This window comes from Rhea pennata, chromosome 18 (genome assembly GCF_028389875.1).
Source record: "Rhea pennata isolate bPtePen1 chromosome 18, bPtePen1.pri, whole genome shotgun sequence".
Taxonomy (NCBI): domain Eukaryota; kingdom Metazoa; phylum Chordata; class Aves; order Rheiformes; family Rheidae; genus Rhea; species Rhea pennata.
This window is the reverse complement of record NC_084680.1, coordinates 4,918,322-4,934,809: the sequence shown is the minus strand read 5'-3', so window position 1 is coordinate 4,934,809 and position 16,488 is coordinate 4,918,322. Positions and strand designations below refer to the sequence as shown.

The following is a 16,488-nucleotide window of genomic DNA, read 5'->3' as shown; positions in this document are numbered from 1 at the left end:
AACAGCAACAATGGACTCACTGGAATTGCCAGACACTGGTTGGTCACTCCTGCGGAGCCCTGGCCTGCCAGGGCCAGTGATTTTATTATAGGTGGAGTTCAACAGCTCAAAGCCTTCCTCCTCAATAGAAAGGCTTCCCTCCTCCTCCTCAGCAGATGGCACGTCAGTAGCCATGACTGAAGTCAAGGCACTTCCATCAGGCTGGAGGTCAAGGGTCTCCTGCGAATCCTCCCATGTCCAGTGTGGCCCCACGGTCAAATCAGAATCCATGAATCTGGAATCCTGAAAAGGAAGGAGGATAACAAAAATAAAAATAAAAATAAAAATAAAAAATAAACAAACAAAAAAAGTTTTGTTGTTTTTTGTTTTTAACCCAGCAATTTGTATCATCAAGGTTCTAGGTTCTGGAGGACACTTCTGCACAGCTGACCCAATCCTGGACCAACTTGTACTTACAACCCACTCTTAGCACAGCAGTGCCTGGGCTTGATTGGGACTCTGTGAGCACCACACTGCATGCCGCCTCCTCCCGTGCTCTCCCTGCTCGCTTCAGTCTGACTCTAATTCCCCACCAGCGCGAGCACCGCTGGAGGGGAGCCGGCAGCCCACAGCCTGTGAGCCCCAAGCAGGAACCTCTCCCTTACTGCTGGGGGGGGGGGCTCAGTGGGGATCAATTCAGTTGCATACAAACAAAACTCAGCTTCAACCAAAGACTGTTGTCCTGTTGATAACTGGATAAATTTGTCACAAAACCTTCTTCTCATCATTCCATCCTAATACTCCCAGGTATAATTCTCTGTGCTGGAGGGGAGAGAAGAACCCATAGTTTAATGACAGGAATCCAACCCCGGGAGCAACCACTTAAACCATTAAAGCAAAGCCTGTAAAGCCATACCAGGGATTGGTCTGTCCCCTCGGCCTTTGAATTAGCTGCTTCCATGTATTTCAGGGCTCCTGGTAGCCTGGGGCACAGACATCTCAAAGCTCGCAGAGCTCCAGCCTCCACCGCCCGCTCCCTCCTAAACCGCACAGCAGCTGGAGCACCCCTGGGGGCAGCCCCCCAGGGGCTGGGAAGGGAAGGCACACACGAGCCAAAGCAGAGCCTTTTGGACACCCATGACAAATTAAATTAACACAGGGGCTTGCAAGGGGTTCACTTCGTCTTAAGCTGCCACGTTACGCAGTCCCTTCAGGGTAGCGCAGCGGCTCTTTTGGTCCTGCAACAAGCAGCATCCAGCGATGGGGGGAAATTGCACTGTTCATAGAAATATCCGTACTCAAGACAAAAGCTCTGAATGCAAAAAAGGACCTCAAACAAAACACAAAATGAAACCACCCCCCCACACAAACCTTACAGCATTTACCTGGGTTTAAAATGTACTTCTGGCTTTATACTCAGTGCTAGTGTAACTCTCTCAGGTGTTGTTTGCACCCTGAGCCACAAACCCGAGCCCATTGGCGGGTACAACGGGCAGCTGCCTCTCTGGAAACAGCTGTTGGCACTGCCGTCAGCCCAGCGTCCTACCACCGCCTGCTCCGATTTTGCTCCACGCTCCCACTGAGCTCTGTGGAGGATGGACAATCCTTTCCGTCCACCACTTGGCACCAAAAGGAGCGTGATGGGTCCTCAGCTCTGGCTGGTGGTCCTAGGGGCTAGCACAAGGCTGCTGATGAGCAGACATGATCTCAGAAAAGTCACTAGAGGGAGATGCAGGCCCACGCTTGCCTCGCGTGGCTCTGGGGCTGCGGCACAGGAGCAGGGAGGTGCAAGGAGATACTGCTCACCCTTTCCACCATAACTTCCTTTAACTGAACCCACTGTTACTTGGCTCTGATTTTGCTCTGCACCATGCCAAGCTGGACTTGGATGGAGGGTAACGAGGAAAGCAACAATTTCCATGAAATTCTGCAGGCGAGGGCTGCAGGCACGTGTGGGGGAACAGCTCCACGCGGGCGTTCATCCCAATTCCCCATACCCTTGGAAAGGAGGCAAGCTCTGCTGAAGCCTTCACTTTGCTGGAAGGTCATGTTTCGGGGTCCAGGAGCTGCTCTTGGAGCCAGGACACCCCAAGGATGACAACAGTTCCATCAGGCAGCCTCCTCTCCCAAAACAGAGCCCTACCCAGCAGTTCAGCACCCTCCTGGCTAGGGCTGAGTAGTAATTCTGCCATGCCACCAGAACGGACATGTCTGAATTTTTCCCATCCTGAATGGGGATGTAAGGTGAAAATTTTCAAGAAACATTAAGGTTGAAAAGTTTGGTTTTGAAACAACTGGAATGCTTTCTTTTCAACTGTAAAGGTTTGGGGGGGTCTGTCTTTAGTACGTATGATTTCTTATAATTTGCTTTGATTTGAAGTGATTTTATAGCTGAAAACCTAACACAAACGAAAAAGGAAAGAAAAATTTCTTGTTGTTTTTCTGAAAACATCAAAATGAAGTATTTTGACAATTTCCCTCCTTCCAAAATTTACTCAGAACAAGTGCTTCCCCCCTAGGAAGTTCTACGTAGGGCAAATCAGCATCCACCTGAAAAATCAGCACAGCTCAAAAATCCTGCCAGTTCCAGCCATGGGTATAAACCACCCTGACATAAATCCAACAACTTTGGTAGATCGCCTCCACGTTTACATGGACATGAAGGCATCGGCTAGGTCCGCAGTGCATCATTCAACTCCCATGACTTTTTGTTGGTCCATCTGATGCTGCGGCAGGTAAACTGCAAGGGGCTGGGGATGGATTTAAGACCATGCACAGAAACCAGAGGAGTTAATCCCAGACCACATCGAAGTGTCACAACAAGCTTTCACCAATTCAGTGCTACAGACATGCTGAATTACCAGCGGCTCTAGTAATAGGGCCCGTAATTACCCTTATTTCCTCGCAAAGATCACAGAAGAGATGAATTGCTCTTGCAAAGGGTTGGCACTTCCCCATGCTGGCAGAGAGCCTCAAGGGCTGTGTCCACTCTTCGCTCCCTCCTCCTGATCTGACGCCTCTTGCTCCAAAGATCACTGCAGCTGCAGTGGGGAGGGACTTTGGGCCAACAGCCACTGACACTGCTTCCTCAGCTACTAAACGAAGTCCTGATACTGATCCCAAGCAGCAACATTTCTCTGAGCCAAGATGGTCTCCTCAGACTCCATATTGCGACTTTTGGCAAAACAAGCCTGATTCAAAACAAAAGCTGCCAAAAGTGAGTTCCCAGAGCTTCACGCCTAGGTCGCAGGAGGATTTCCACGTGCCATCCTGACGCTCAGGTTTCCTTGCTTGAAAAGGTTAATGAACATGAGACAGACATACGGTGCACTTCCCTCGCACAGGACATGCTGCCTAACATCTAACTAATACATTGTCATTATTCTCCTCACAGAGGCTAAAAATCAGTTCAATACACATCATTTAGTAACCTTCAAATATGCAGATTTCGTATTATTTTGGAGAAAAATAAGGTTGTGTCTATACAAGTATCAGCCACTTAACAGATAGGCACTTGGGAAAGGAAACATTCAGGAAGTATCAAATAACTCGGAATCACCCTGGGCCCCCCAATCACAGCAGACAGGCTCACGCTGAAACGAGCTCCGTGTGCCTCTCCGCTTCGCGGGTAAGATGCGCACGGAAGAGCCTGGAGGAGAGCCCGGCCGCCCCCTTACCTCGCTGGCAAGCCCGGCGGCTTGCAAAGCCAACCAGAGGCAGGGCAGCTTCATTGCAGCACCGGGCGCGTAGGGAGGCCGAGGTGTAGGAAAGGCTGCGCTGCAGAGTGGCATCCTGCTCCGGGGATGCTCTTGGGCCCTGCCCAATTTGCTACCGCAAAGTCCAGCCCCAGCTCCCTTCTGCCACCATGGCTGGGTTCCAAGCGCACCGCAGATTTCATTTTTCTGTTTGGCTTTTTTAAAGCCATTGCTGATTTGGAGTTAAATGCATAGGAGAGTTGGGGGAGGAAATTGTCCACCATTCCCACGCTCTAGCTTTCCCCTGGCTCCATAAACTCTTTTTAAGGAATACAGCATTTATACCTCGCCAGAGAGCAATTTTGCTTTAACACTATGCAGGGTAGCGGTGCTCAGTGATTTGCAACTAGTGCTTCTGCGCCCCAGCTGGCATCAGGAGCAGGAGCATCCCTGGACAGCAAGGCTCATCTATTCAGGATGGGGACAGGTCTGTGCTTACAGGCACCTAGGGGATGAACTGTTTTCCTTGATCTTTCCTTGATCCTCGTTCCTCTGGTTCCATGTTATTTTGTTCCTCCAGGCAGTTCTACCACCCTAACCAAATGTTCAGCATTCCTCTGGCATCAGGAGTTTTATGTCCCAAACAGCACAGGTAGCCCTATTTTTAAATAAAGGTACCTAGAGCAGGTATTAAATAGGCAGGTGGCAACCTAGCACCAAGGAGTAGAAGTTGAGATAGGACAGAAGAGACACCACGAACAAGGCCTGGTGATCTTGCACGGGATGCAACTGAAGGATAAAATGCATGAAACGGGAGAGGAGCAGGGAGAACGAAAAGTGAGCTAGAAAAGGAAAAGAAGGCCTGGGAAGGCTCTAGTTCTGAAAGGGAACTTCCTTGGGTTTGGGAGCCTCTCCAGGGTGGAGCCTTCATGCCTCATCCACCTGCTTTACCAGCTAACAAAACTGCCCGTGGAGCAGAGCAGCCCTTCGTGCCTCCCGGGGGGCGTGAGCTTGCTGACCCGTGACCATGTGCACCAAGCAGAAAAAAAGCCCCAGGAGAGGAAGAGAGCAGAAATGGGATGATACAGAGATCAAAACATTTCCAACAAGAGCCTCCTGCAAATGTGGCTATCAGATGCAGCCTCCTGCTGGCACGTCATGTCTCTTGGCCTCCGTGACAGCTGACTCCCTGAAAAGAAATTCTCCTGCTTCATCTCCAGCCAGCTCCCTTTAGCTGGCTTTGGCAATTAGATGCTCTCAGATTTTCCCCTGGGTACTAGTCAACTAGCAGCTCAATCACCAGACAAGCTCATTACCACTGCAGCCCTGAAGAGCAACGAAAGCTAAAGGATGCATTTCCTGAACAGCACTCAGCAGCTGGGTAATATTCAAGGGGATCCAGGAAAGCAAATGGAAAAAAAATCCTGCACAAAGTCATCAGAGCAAAGCTCCTGAAGGGGACAGGCTGCAGTGAAGCAGTTCCCATTGAGCAAAACACCAATGGATGGTGAACTAGCCTGCAGAGTTCAGAACAAATTAAAATATGCTGCCAATTAAATCACAGTGGTTTTGCCACCTTCAGGGAAGACAGAAGCCAGGCTTGGAAACACAGGAGCTGGGAAGCAGCTAGCACTGCTCATCCACAGCCTGGTGGGACCAGGCAACAGCTGGTGACCCAGGGCCTGGAGCAAGATGGCAAGCTATGGTGAGCTGTATCCTCACCTTTGCCTAGGGCACCCAGCAGCTAGAAACAAGGAGGAAAAGACTCTAGACCCAATGTACTTTGCTCCTCACCCAGCACACAGCATCCAGGCTCTCCCAGGAATCTTGGGGGGAACTGAGACGGAAGGGACAGCTCAGCACTCCTTGTCCAGGCCACTATGGCAAGGCAAGCTCTCAGGAGGACCAGGTAGGATCCTCCAAGGCTTTCCCATTGTGGACACCATCAGGTATACACCTTCTACCTCTTCGCACTTGGACTCAAGGTGAGAAAGGACAGCAAAGATGGGCTTTCTCCCTGTATCTCCATTCTGTAGCTTGCCATTTCTCTGCCTTTTCCATGCCACAAGGCACTACTGACCTTCAGGAAGAGGAAAACCCAAGGGGTTAACGGCAGCTTGCATTAATAGTAGAGAGTATTCAGCAAGGCTAGCCCATTGAGAACCTCCCTCAGCTGACGCAGAAGCCATCTGAAAGCAATCAGCAATTGCTATGGTTGTGTGCACTTACGTGGCTATCCCTCATGTTAGATACATACACGGGACCCCTGAAAATCCTTCTCTCTTCTGGTTGTTCCCGCCAGAGCATTGGTGGCACAGGAGCAGCATCCAGGCCTGCTGCACTGAGCACTATGGCTGAGATGCTCCTGCTGGATGAGAGTGGAACTATGCCCAGAGCACTTGGGCAATTTAAAACCTAGATCACCTGGTGATATCTCCATGGCAGGCTCAGACGCAAACCAAGCACTTGGAAGGAAATATTCTGGGCTTTCTCTCCCAAAGCTCCTCCTGACTAGAAGGTGGGCTTGGCTTTCTGCACACCTGGGTGCAATCACTCCCACCTGCCCCATGCTCCCAGGATCAAGTTTGGGGCTGCAACAGCTGCAGAGCTCTCCAGAAGGGCCTTGATATCCTGCAAAGGAGCTGGGCTGCCCCTGAAGCCTCTCCCCTTGCCCACATTCATAAACACCCTGAATTGAATTAGCCTTTATATCAGAATTAATGGATTCAATTACACTAGTGTGAAATCCTTCAGAGGCCTCTTCGAAGTTGCACATAAGCCAGATTTCAAATCAAGTTAAGAGCTGCCTGCCCCCAATGTCATTAGACTTCACTCATTTCTAGTTAAGTAGTAGGACTGGATGCAGACAGGCCTGGGAACCAGCAGTATTTAGGGAGGAGCTGTAGCACACAGACCCCAAAACAATAGATTTTTTTTAAATCAATACCCTTTTTTTAAAAAAATCTCTATTTTACAAAATTCTTGTGGGAAAGAAATCAAATACCAAACTGGCCAAAATTCAACTCCAAACAATCATTTGTACATCTTAAACAAAGGTTTAGCTGTTAATTATAAGGCACTAAATCCCCCGCGACCTACCCTTCCTGGAGGGGTAAGAGATGGCAGCTCAGCCCCGGAGCCGATGGCCGCAGCAACGCTGCCCCGTCGCTCGCGCTGCCCGCGGGTTACAGTCGCCAGAGGAACAACCTCATCTCTGGGGACATAACCTAGCCCAAAGGCAGTCGTTACAGCAGCTGCTCGTTGCTTTGCAGCTAAAAACACAGAGGGGAGGCAGGAAAGCGAGGACCACCAGCACGCCCCCGGCATTTTTCTCACGTTCCTCCTATAGGAAGAGCGGAGCAGTGCTGGGACTGCAAGGAAACCCCTGTGCGTGGGACTTTTGAGCTGGGCTGAGCTGGGCAAACGTTGCCCAGGGATGATTCCCATATGACTGTTAACGCACTCTAATTAACAGCCGCTCGCCCATTTTCCTCCCTGAACAACGCAGTCTGTTAGTTGCATAATTTCTTAGCAAGCTACAGCAAAACCGAGGGCGGCTGCACAGGACACGCTCCGACGTCTCCACCAGGCACCCGCTGTTCGTGCCTGGCCGCTCAGCCCATCCTTGATCAGCAAGAACAGTCACTGTCCCCGGGTTTTATTTGCAAGCCTTCACCTCCCTCTGAAGAGCACCCGAAATTTAAAAGGGCTGAAAACCCATCTCAGGGAGAGGCAGAGGAGGGCACTCCTTTACCTCCCGACCCCTCCCTTCGGCATGTAGTAAATTCAACAAGAACGAGAGAGACTACAGGGATGGGGAGTGGGCCTGTTTGCCACTTGAAGTCAAAATATTTTTTTGCAATTCATAGTCATAGTCATGTTAGTGACACATTCCAGGTCTTTGATTTTTCTTTTTTTTTTCCCCCCTCCTTTTTGTTTGCTATTTCCAGTGCTGTTCTGCGGAAGTGGTGTGGAGGTACTCTTCAGCCTTCCCCAAAGAAACCTATTTGGCTTTTTATTTTGCAACTGAAATTTTTATTAGCACACAGTAAAGAAGTTTTTCCGCATACTCAGGCCTTTCAGTTTATGCCCAACACCTCTTGCCCTGTTGCTTGGCACCCCTGAGAAAAGTCTGATCCCATCTTCTTGACACCCTCCCTTAAGAGGGCTTCATAATTGCTCAGTCCCAGCACCGATGGAACTGGGAGACTGGGGAAAGAGGAAAGCCTGCTGTGCACTACCTCCATTGAAATCCTAGGCAATGTTTTGGAGAAAAGCATGGGGAGCTGCCAGGGGCCACCTGGAGCATGAGGAGGCACCAGCCACGTGTCTGCCTTACACTTTAGATAAGTGGCTGAAGGGATGAGCACGACAGAGACACAAGAGAAGTGCTGTGGCTCCAAAACCTGCCCTAGGCTTCTGTAATCTGGGTACCAAGACTTGGGCTGCAGTCTCCCATCTCACAGCAGCCAGTATCAGACCACACGTAGATGCAAGGAACTGCAACAGGTATTTTTCTAGTTTCATTTAATTAGACAGCAAAGTCTTGCCCTATGGAAATAGAGGCCTGTTGCTTACAAGCTCCCTCCTGGAGACCATGACATTGTCCCCATCTCCAATCTCAAAGTTGTAAGAGGGGCTTGCAGCTCTGGCCAAGCTGAATAGTCACATCCCAAGACGTGGGGATGGAATCAGGGGGCAGAGGAGCCTGATGGCAGGAGCCCCATTTGCTCTACAACAGTCAGATTTCATGTACAACAGATTTCATCCAGAGCTTTCTTCTGGACAAGACCTTTGCTAATAATTAAACAGTACAGCAAGGAAATAAAAGTGCCTGAGCCATAAAAGGAAACATTTGGGCACCAGATCAAAAAGCGTGTGCTGGCCTACTGCCGTCTGCTAAAAGCTACGCGGGAGCTGCAGCAAACGGACCCCAGGGAGCTGAAGGAATATGCAGAACACGGGAGCTGACGGCTTCCCAACTGCAGGGGTTTAACGGTTTCACAAAGGACAAGGATGGAGGAATTCAGGGCACAAGCTGCTATGGCAAAATAATAATAATAAAAAACTTGCTAAGATTATTTTGCATTCTCCACTCTTATTTAGAAGAGGTGGAATGCAGAGCCAGCCATGCACAGCCATATCTAAAATAAGCACAGAGTCATGCTTCTTAGCAGGCATTTACAGGGTGAGAAGCATTTCTGGGATAAGCAGTGGCCTGGGCTGGGATGGTCACACAAAGTCCTCAGAGCCTTCTTCTCACTTCTCACCAACTGAGAGGGGCCGGCCAGGCCAGGCAATGGTCAAATCAGTTTTGGGGCAGCAGACATGATCTTTGTTACAGTCACTGGCAACTACTGGCCTGGCATTTTTGCCAAAGCATAGGGCAACCACGACTTCTGGTCACAGCACAGGCAACTCTGGTTCCACACGCGGATCATCTTGTGGACATCAGGTGATGTTTTCTTTTCTAAGAGTGCTGTGTTTGACAGTGGTACCACTGAAAACTATTGCTCTCTGTCCCTAGAGCACTGGCAGACCAGGCAGAGACCCCCTCACACCTCCTCTGGGCACGGAAAATCACCCCCAAGCTTTTAGGAAGGAGGTGCTACTAAGCTGTGGCAGGACATTTCCTCATCTGCCCCCCTTGCTCCTGCCATCTCCAGTTCTGAGGGGCTGCCAGGTGAATGCCTGGAGCAAGAAAGCTCTTCAACTCAAGGGGCTATTACAGAGGAGCCTTCCTCTACTGCCTCCCTCTGCCCCCCTCCCCCCCCCCAAAAAAAAAATCTGATGCCTAAATGTACCTTGAAGTTCAGGTAGAGAGGGTGCAAGGGTCCTATCAAGTCCATTAAAATAAATTCAAAGAGATGATTTCTTTAAAATATATCTATTTTTGCAATGAATGGAACAACAGTATTGAAAAGTTTCAGCCAAGTCCACTTTTAAGAGAACTTTTTAAGCCTTATTCTGCACATCTTCCAAAGAGGGAAATTAATGAAAGATAACAACCCCTCATTACTTCTCAGGGGCCTCAGGAGGACTGGATGATTAAGATCAAGAAGCACACGGACATCATTAGCCAGAAATCATTCAACAGGTAAAGGCAGAAGGGAAGACCCAGCTTAAAGAGATCCTCAGGACCATGCCACATGCGAACAATTCCACAAAGTCATGGATTTAAAAGCCAGTTCTTCAAAGGAAAAAAAAAAATCACCTGTTTTTAAGTGCTAGAACAGGACAAAATAGGAAACTTATTTTTGTCTCTGCACTGGAGTTGAGCATGGGCTCAGAGCTAAAGGACCTCCTCGGGGAGCAGAGCAGCACAGCAGAATCAAAACGCCGGCAAACAGCTCATTACGGGCCTGGCCTCTGCTTTACAAGGCAAAGAATGGAAAGAGCTTTAATGCCTTGCGAAGTACTGATGTCGCCACTAAAATAAAAATTCAACCTCATTTTAAACTGCAGCGAAAAGAAATCTAGGCAAAGCTGGAGAATGACACCAGGAGAGGAAGAACACCATGGGAAGGCAGGGCTTAAAGTCCACTTCCACTTTCCCCAAATACCAGGTTTAAAGGCTCTTTATGCCAGTTGCACATATCCAGGGGCTGTAAGCTGTTGCAATAACAGAAGCTAAAGCATTCTGGTATTTAATCATTTAAATTATTTAATAAATTAAATTAATATTAATTTTATATATAATTTATTTTATATAATTAAATTATTTAAATTAAATTAAAAACTTTAATATTAAAAAAATATTAAATTATTAATATTAAACACCAGAATCATAGAATCATTCTATGATTCTGGTATTTAATAGGTGAAGTCAACATACACTAAGTAAACCAGCACAATACCCACCACATTAGGGGATGCAGACTCCAAGCAGGAAAGTGGGGGTTTATCCCTGGCAGCCTGAACTGAAACATCTTTAGAATTTCTAAAAACTAAAGACAAGCCTTTTCTAATTCAACTCTAGCATCCAGCATGGGAAAGCTCTATACTACAGACTCATCTGGAGAGCTCAAGAAGAACTGCTTTCTAAGCTAGAAGTTACTGGCTTCTTAGGGGCAAGCAATCACAGTTGGATTATACCAGTTATGCATAAACAGAAAAAAAGCAAAAAACAGCCAAGATCATGAGAAAAAATACCTCTTTGCTGGGAAGGTGACTGAGCACCAGCACAGGTGGCCCAGAGAAGTTGTGGAGTCTCCTTCCGTGGAGATATTCACAATCATCTGGACACAGTCCTGGGAAACGTGCACTACGTGCACAGGAGGGTTGGACTAGACGATCTTCAAATTCAACCATTCTGTGATCAGGACCATACATGCTTGCTCCTTTAAAGAGTCCAAATTTAGAGTTAAAACCCGTTATGAGAAAGACTAGCTGAAAAAAGAAAAATTGGGAACTGTTTTAAACAGTTTAGAAATTGCCCAAAAAAAGCAGTGTTGAGTGAAATGACATGTGGGTTTTTTTAAAAAAAACAATCCCAAATTGGATATGGGAAGGGAGAATGAGCATAAATTGAAAGTAGCCATTAAAGATGACATATTATTAAAAAGGGGGAAGTCTCATATGATAAGCAATTCAGAACCTATGATTTCTGGAAAATTGATGTGGACAAAACAAATGTAGAAGGAAGTTGTCTCTGGCGAGGCCATCCCGTATTGCAGCAAGGACTCCACAGAGGCCCGTTGCCACACGGAAATGGCAGAGTTGTCAGCAGCAGCGTGGGAAGATATAGCTGTAAAAAGCCACGTTTCTGTTCCATGTTTGGGAAAAAACAGATGACATAACCAGATGATAATGAAATACTTTCCATTCCAAAAGTGACAAGGAGGAGGGTTAAATACAGACCATTCTTCAAACCAGTCCCAATAATTCAAACTGTGAAGCTTTAAAATAGCAGGCTCTCCAGAAAATGAATACCGATTTTCAGTTTGGCTCAGAAACCTGGGGAAGTTCCAGAGGACTGGGGAGGGAGGGAAAAAAAAAAAAAAAAAAAAGCTTTATGTTGTGCCAATACGCAAAAAGGCAAACAAGGCCTTGAGTAATTACAGACTTCCTCGAAACCAAACCCAAGGAAAATAATGGAGCAACTGATACGGGGCTCATTAATAAAGAAACTGCAGATAATGTGATTACTGCTATGGCTTTGGAAAGGGTCCCCGTGTAACTGCCTTGGTGCCTTTCCTGAGGAGATTAGTGTGTGTTATTGATAAGATAACAGCATGGACACAGTGATCCTTGACATCTATAGGGCATTTGAGTTAGGATCGCTTGATACTATGATCCAGAAGCTCTACTCAAAGAGACAAACTTGGTCAACTTAAAAACCAACTGAGAACATAGCTCTGCCTCCATGGGCAATGGATACCGAGGCAACTAACTTAACATACTTCTCTTGTTTTCATCCAGGTCAGGCGGGATGAAAGAGATTTCAAAGATTACCATCTTCTCAGGAAGCACATTAACAGACTGCTTTTCTACCTAATAGATGAAGTTACAATACAGTTTAAAGCTCACAGTCAGGGCAAGGCAATTTTAAACCTTTTTTTTCAAGAAATATTCTAACAACAGCTCCCTGAAAGAGCTCTCTGGGAGATGCTTCATCACGGGAAAGTTGAAATCAAGGGTGGACAATTTCCAAAGTGATCTGTAATCATTTAAAAGAAGAATCATTTCCAGAAAATCCTATAGGCCAGATTATCAGAAAATGAGGTCAACCATCATATACCTTTGGATCTATAGCATTTATAGGAGTTTGGGGGGAAGAAATTCTTCCTAGTGGTAGCCACCAACTCCCTCCTCTCCACACTGGCCCTTCCTTCCTCAGAGAGTGCAAAGCTATTCAGTCTTGCCACCCAGCAAAAACATGGCTCTGTCCATCACCAGCTGCTTAGGGCTCAGGAGAGCAGGAACTTGTGCAGGAGCCACTTGCTAAACCAAGAATGGAGTAACTCAGCCCACTGATGGCCTCCATCACCACTTTGTGCAACCAAGGGCAGTAGCTTTTGCTCAGTTGGTTTATATAGAGCACCCAGGCGCTGGACTTAGGAAACACACATGTTGTAAGCCAAAATAATTACCAAAAAGAAATCATTGATAATGTTAGTGTGGGATGCTTCAGAAGTGCCCTATTTTGGGGGCGGGGGGGGGAGGGGAGGGATGTTTCAGACTCCGCAGTACTTCGTCTGGGCATTCAGAAACTGAATCACAGAATGGTTGAGGTTGGAAGGGACCTCTGGAGATCAACTAGTCCAACTCCCCTGTTCAGATAGGACCACCTACCCAGGTCTCTACCCAGACAATTTTCAGTATTTCCAAGAACGGAGACTCCACAGTCTCTGGGCAAAACAAAAGTCTGCACATCCATACAAGCTCAAGATGCAAGGGCCAAATTTGGACATGAAAGACTCTGAAAGATTCCCTGTGCTTCCTGCCACACATCAACATCTCTCTCTCAAGCCACATGTACCTCTCCTCTGACAGCCTTCAAGGTAAAAGCAGAGCAAAATCATTTATAAAAGACCCACCAGCAAGCAGCAGCCAGGCTGGCACTGCACATCAGTGAAGTGCTTTGCTCCAAGCACATGGCCGTAAACCTCCAGCAGGACACGATAAAGTGGTGGGAAGTGTAATGCCCCACAAAGGAGCTCGAGCAGCAACAGAGGAGTCATGGGTCAAATCAAGCTCATGTTGGACTACTCCTACCTTATGGCAAATCATAAAAGTCAGTAAAGACACAAGAACTGAAAGCCTGCAGAAGGTCAGATCATAGAAGGTTTAAACTTAGCTGTATTTCTGAAAAGGTGCCCTCATGGCACAGTTAGATGGAAGAGTATTTTACTGAAACACAGGAAAAAGGTTTAAAACCATGCCTAGATCACAGTCCTGCTTGCATTAACATGCACTCTGAGTTTATCACGCAGTGGAACTGAAGAGCAGTAAATTATCCATAGCTGCCTTATCCTCTACACAAAAAACTGCTTCAGAGGCTTTCAGGTGGCTGATTGGGAAGGGGTCACAACAAGAGAACAACTTGGCCTTGCTTGTACTGACTCAAGAAAACTGCCGGGAGTCATGGAGGTACTGCTTCGCTCAAACTGTCAGACTTTCCTGATGGCCTCGACTGCAAACCTACGGCAGCATTTTGACATTTGAGCAGATTATCCAGGGAGCCAAGTCTGCAAGGCTGAAAGGAACCAGCGGGGCGGAAGACGAGCATTTATTCCACGAGGGTTTGTCTTCATTAGGCAGGGTGTGCTGAGCCATAGCAATTTGTTATAATTATTCTAAAAACTAAGATCCAAGAGTAGGTACATCTCCTGATTTAAGGAGGCTTCAGACTATTTTGATATGAAGGGCAGGGATGAGACTGGACGATCTGTTAGCACCGTGGCATTAAGCAATCAAAAAGGTGCTAACAAGAAACTAGCAACTAAGTCTCCTTTGCTTTGAAGTTCTTTACAATGGAACTTCCTAGTTGAACATTCTTTTTGCCATAAAAACAAGATTCCCCCCCCCTTCTTCTCTAGGAATGAAGTGTCTAATCATCAAGAGCACCCTATTTTGATTTGCTTTATCCTGCTGGAATGTTTCTTAGAATGATCAAAAACTAGCAAAGAAAATAGTGTTAAATACAGTCTATGTTGAATATTGGATAGATAAAAGCCTCAAAAAACCTCAGAATAAGAATCTTTAGTTAAAAATCAGACTTGGTAGCAAATAAAAACCCTCACAGAAGGTAGGGTTTTTTGTTTTTGTTTTTTTTGCCATCCAGGTCATAGTAAAGCAAAAGCTCATTCAGTTCGTTTTGCTGCTAAAAAGCATTACTTGACCCAGCGTGACGGTACGTGCTCATGAATTGTGCCACACACGAGCATCTCCCCTATCACCATAGGCATTTGCAAAATGAGGAGCACAGACAAGCATTTGTCCAGTGCACTGTTCTGGTTTATTTGGCCTTCTGCTTCCTGGAATTGTTTCTGAAAAATTACTTATTTTGGCAAAAAGCTCCCTAGTTGCCGGCTTGCATGTGCTATAAAACCAGAAAAACGATACCAGCACCACTCTGCAGTCTCCCTATCAGCCTGCAGGAGGGTTCAGCCGGGAGGGCTGACGATGCTGCCCACCCTCTAAGCCAGAGAGATGCAGTGTTGCAAAATAAACACCTCAAACAGCAGAGGCCAGACTGAAAATCTAAAAGCCTTGCAGAGAGTTCACATGTTAAGAGATCTGCCTTTTTTTTTTTAGTTACTAGGACCAAAGATAACTTCTAAAAGGGGGAAGCAGTCCAGGCTGCTGAAGCAGTATTGTAATTGCACACATGCAATGACTCCATCTTTTGACTACTTCTGAGCTACTATTTAAGAAAATATCAGCAGTTTTAAAACTATCTTGGATTCCAAAATCATAAGTTCAGCAGCAAAAATCCAAGCACAAAAGAAGAGACATTTCATGAATAAAAAGCATTTTCAGAGCTTTCATAAAAAAAAAAAAAAAAAAAAAAAAGAAAGAAAAAAAATCTAGGAACTAGCTTGAACTCCTAAGATGGTTAAACTGGTCCAATTTCAGCTCTGAAGCCTCTTTGGAAATCAGTGGGATTTCAGCTGTATTTGTCTTTTGGCTTTAGGATCCCAAATTTAGTTACTTTGGAAAAAGCCATTCACAGCCTAGTAATCCACCCAGCACAGACCCAACTACTGCAGGAGACAAAGAGAAGGTAAAAGGTAAGAGAAATGCATCAACACTATCCATCTTTTGAAGATTACTGATCAATCACAATCTACCCCTTAAAATTACAAACGGGCTATACTGCAATTTAGGTCCAATTTAGGTTGCCAGTAAAAAAAACTGATCTATTGCCTTCATTTTCTTATATCTTCCCCCATTATCACACCTAGCCCCTCTAGAATTAATTAGCCCTTATTAGCAATTAGGGGATATACTAACAGGTTAATACACTTCTAAATGAACAAAAAACAGAAAACACAGCTACGAATTATAGCTTTGGACAGTCGCCGCAGCAGAGCTGATCTGCTCTCTATTATTTTTAAACTGTAACAGGTTAGTAGCTTTTTTTTTTTTTTTTTTTTTGCTTTTAATAAATCCAAATGAGCCTTTAACGCCAAAAATCCTGAGGCATCTCTGGTCCTGATTAAGTGCTTGGAAAAAAAAATAAACTTGTCCAAAATCCAGAATATCATTAGCCTTCCCCTGTGGATCTATGAATTTCACCAGCTTTCTTTCTAACGCCAGCACCTCACCAGTTCACACAGGTCACTCCGAGAGCCGCTGCCTGCCTACCCAGCCGGCAAACAAGCAAGACGACAGTTGGTATCGGGTAGGAGAAAGTGTCTGAAACAGCATCATGATGCTGACGGCTGAAATAGCACTAGCCAGAGCAACACACGCTGATCAGGACCTCAAGGGTTAATTCCAGGGAGGTAAGGACCACGTTTCAGACATGGAGGAGAGAAGCTATTTTGCCGTTTCCTCAGTACTCATGCCTCAGTTCATCATCATCAGTAGAAAACTAACCTATAAGTACCACCATCAGCAAAACAGCAGAGTGCAACTACACGCCCGAGTGCATCTCCAAGCCTGCCTGCTGCGACAATACTGGCGTCCTGAGCAAATCCCTCACATACAGAGTACAAACCGAACGATAAAAAGGCCGTTTGGTCATACCTGAAGCTTGGTTTGTGTTAAGGAGTTAGTACGGTGTAGCTAGGCAGTTTAAACCAGGTATGGTAACAAAGACCATCTGCAAACAGTTAACTGCAAAACCTGGGAGGGTGAAGAGAAT

The 16,488-nt window shown here is 46.4% G+C and overlaps 1 protein-coding gene across 1 annotated transcript in view; it reads right to left on the bottom strand.

Moving 5' to 3' along the window:
• LOC134148809 (collagen alpha-1(I) chain-like) overlaps positions 1-16,488 on the bottom strand; it is a 114,983-nt gene that overhangs the window by 56,290 nt on the left and 42,205 nt on the right. The window contains exon 6 of the mRNA XM_062591304.1: positions 21-282. Coding sequence (XP_062447288.1) covers positions 21-282 — 262 coding nt within the window. The remainder of the gene's footprint in view (positions 1-20; positions 283-16,488) is intronic.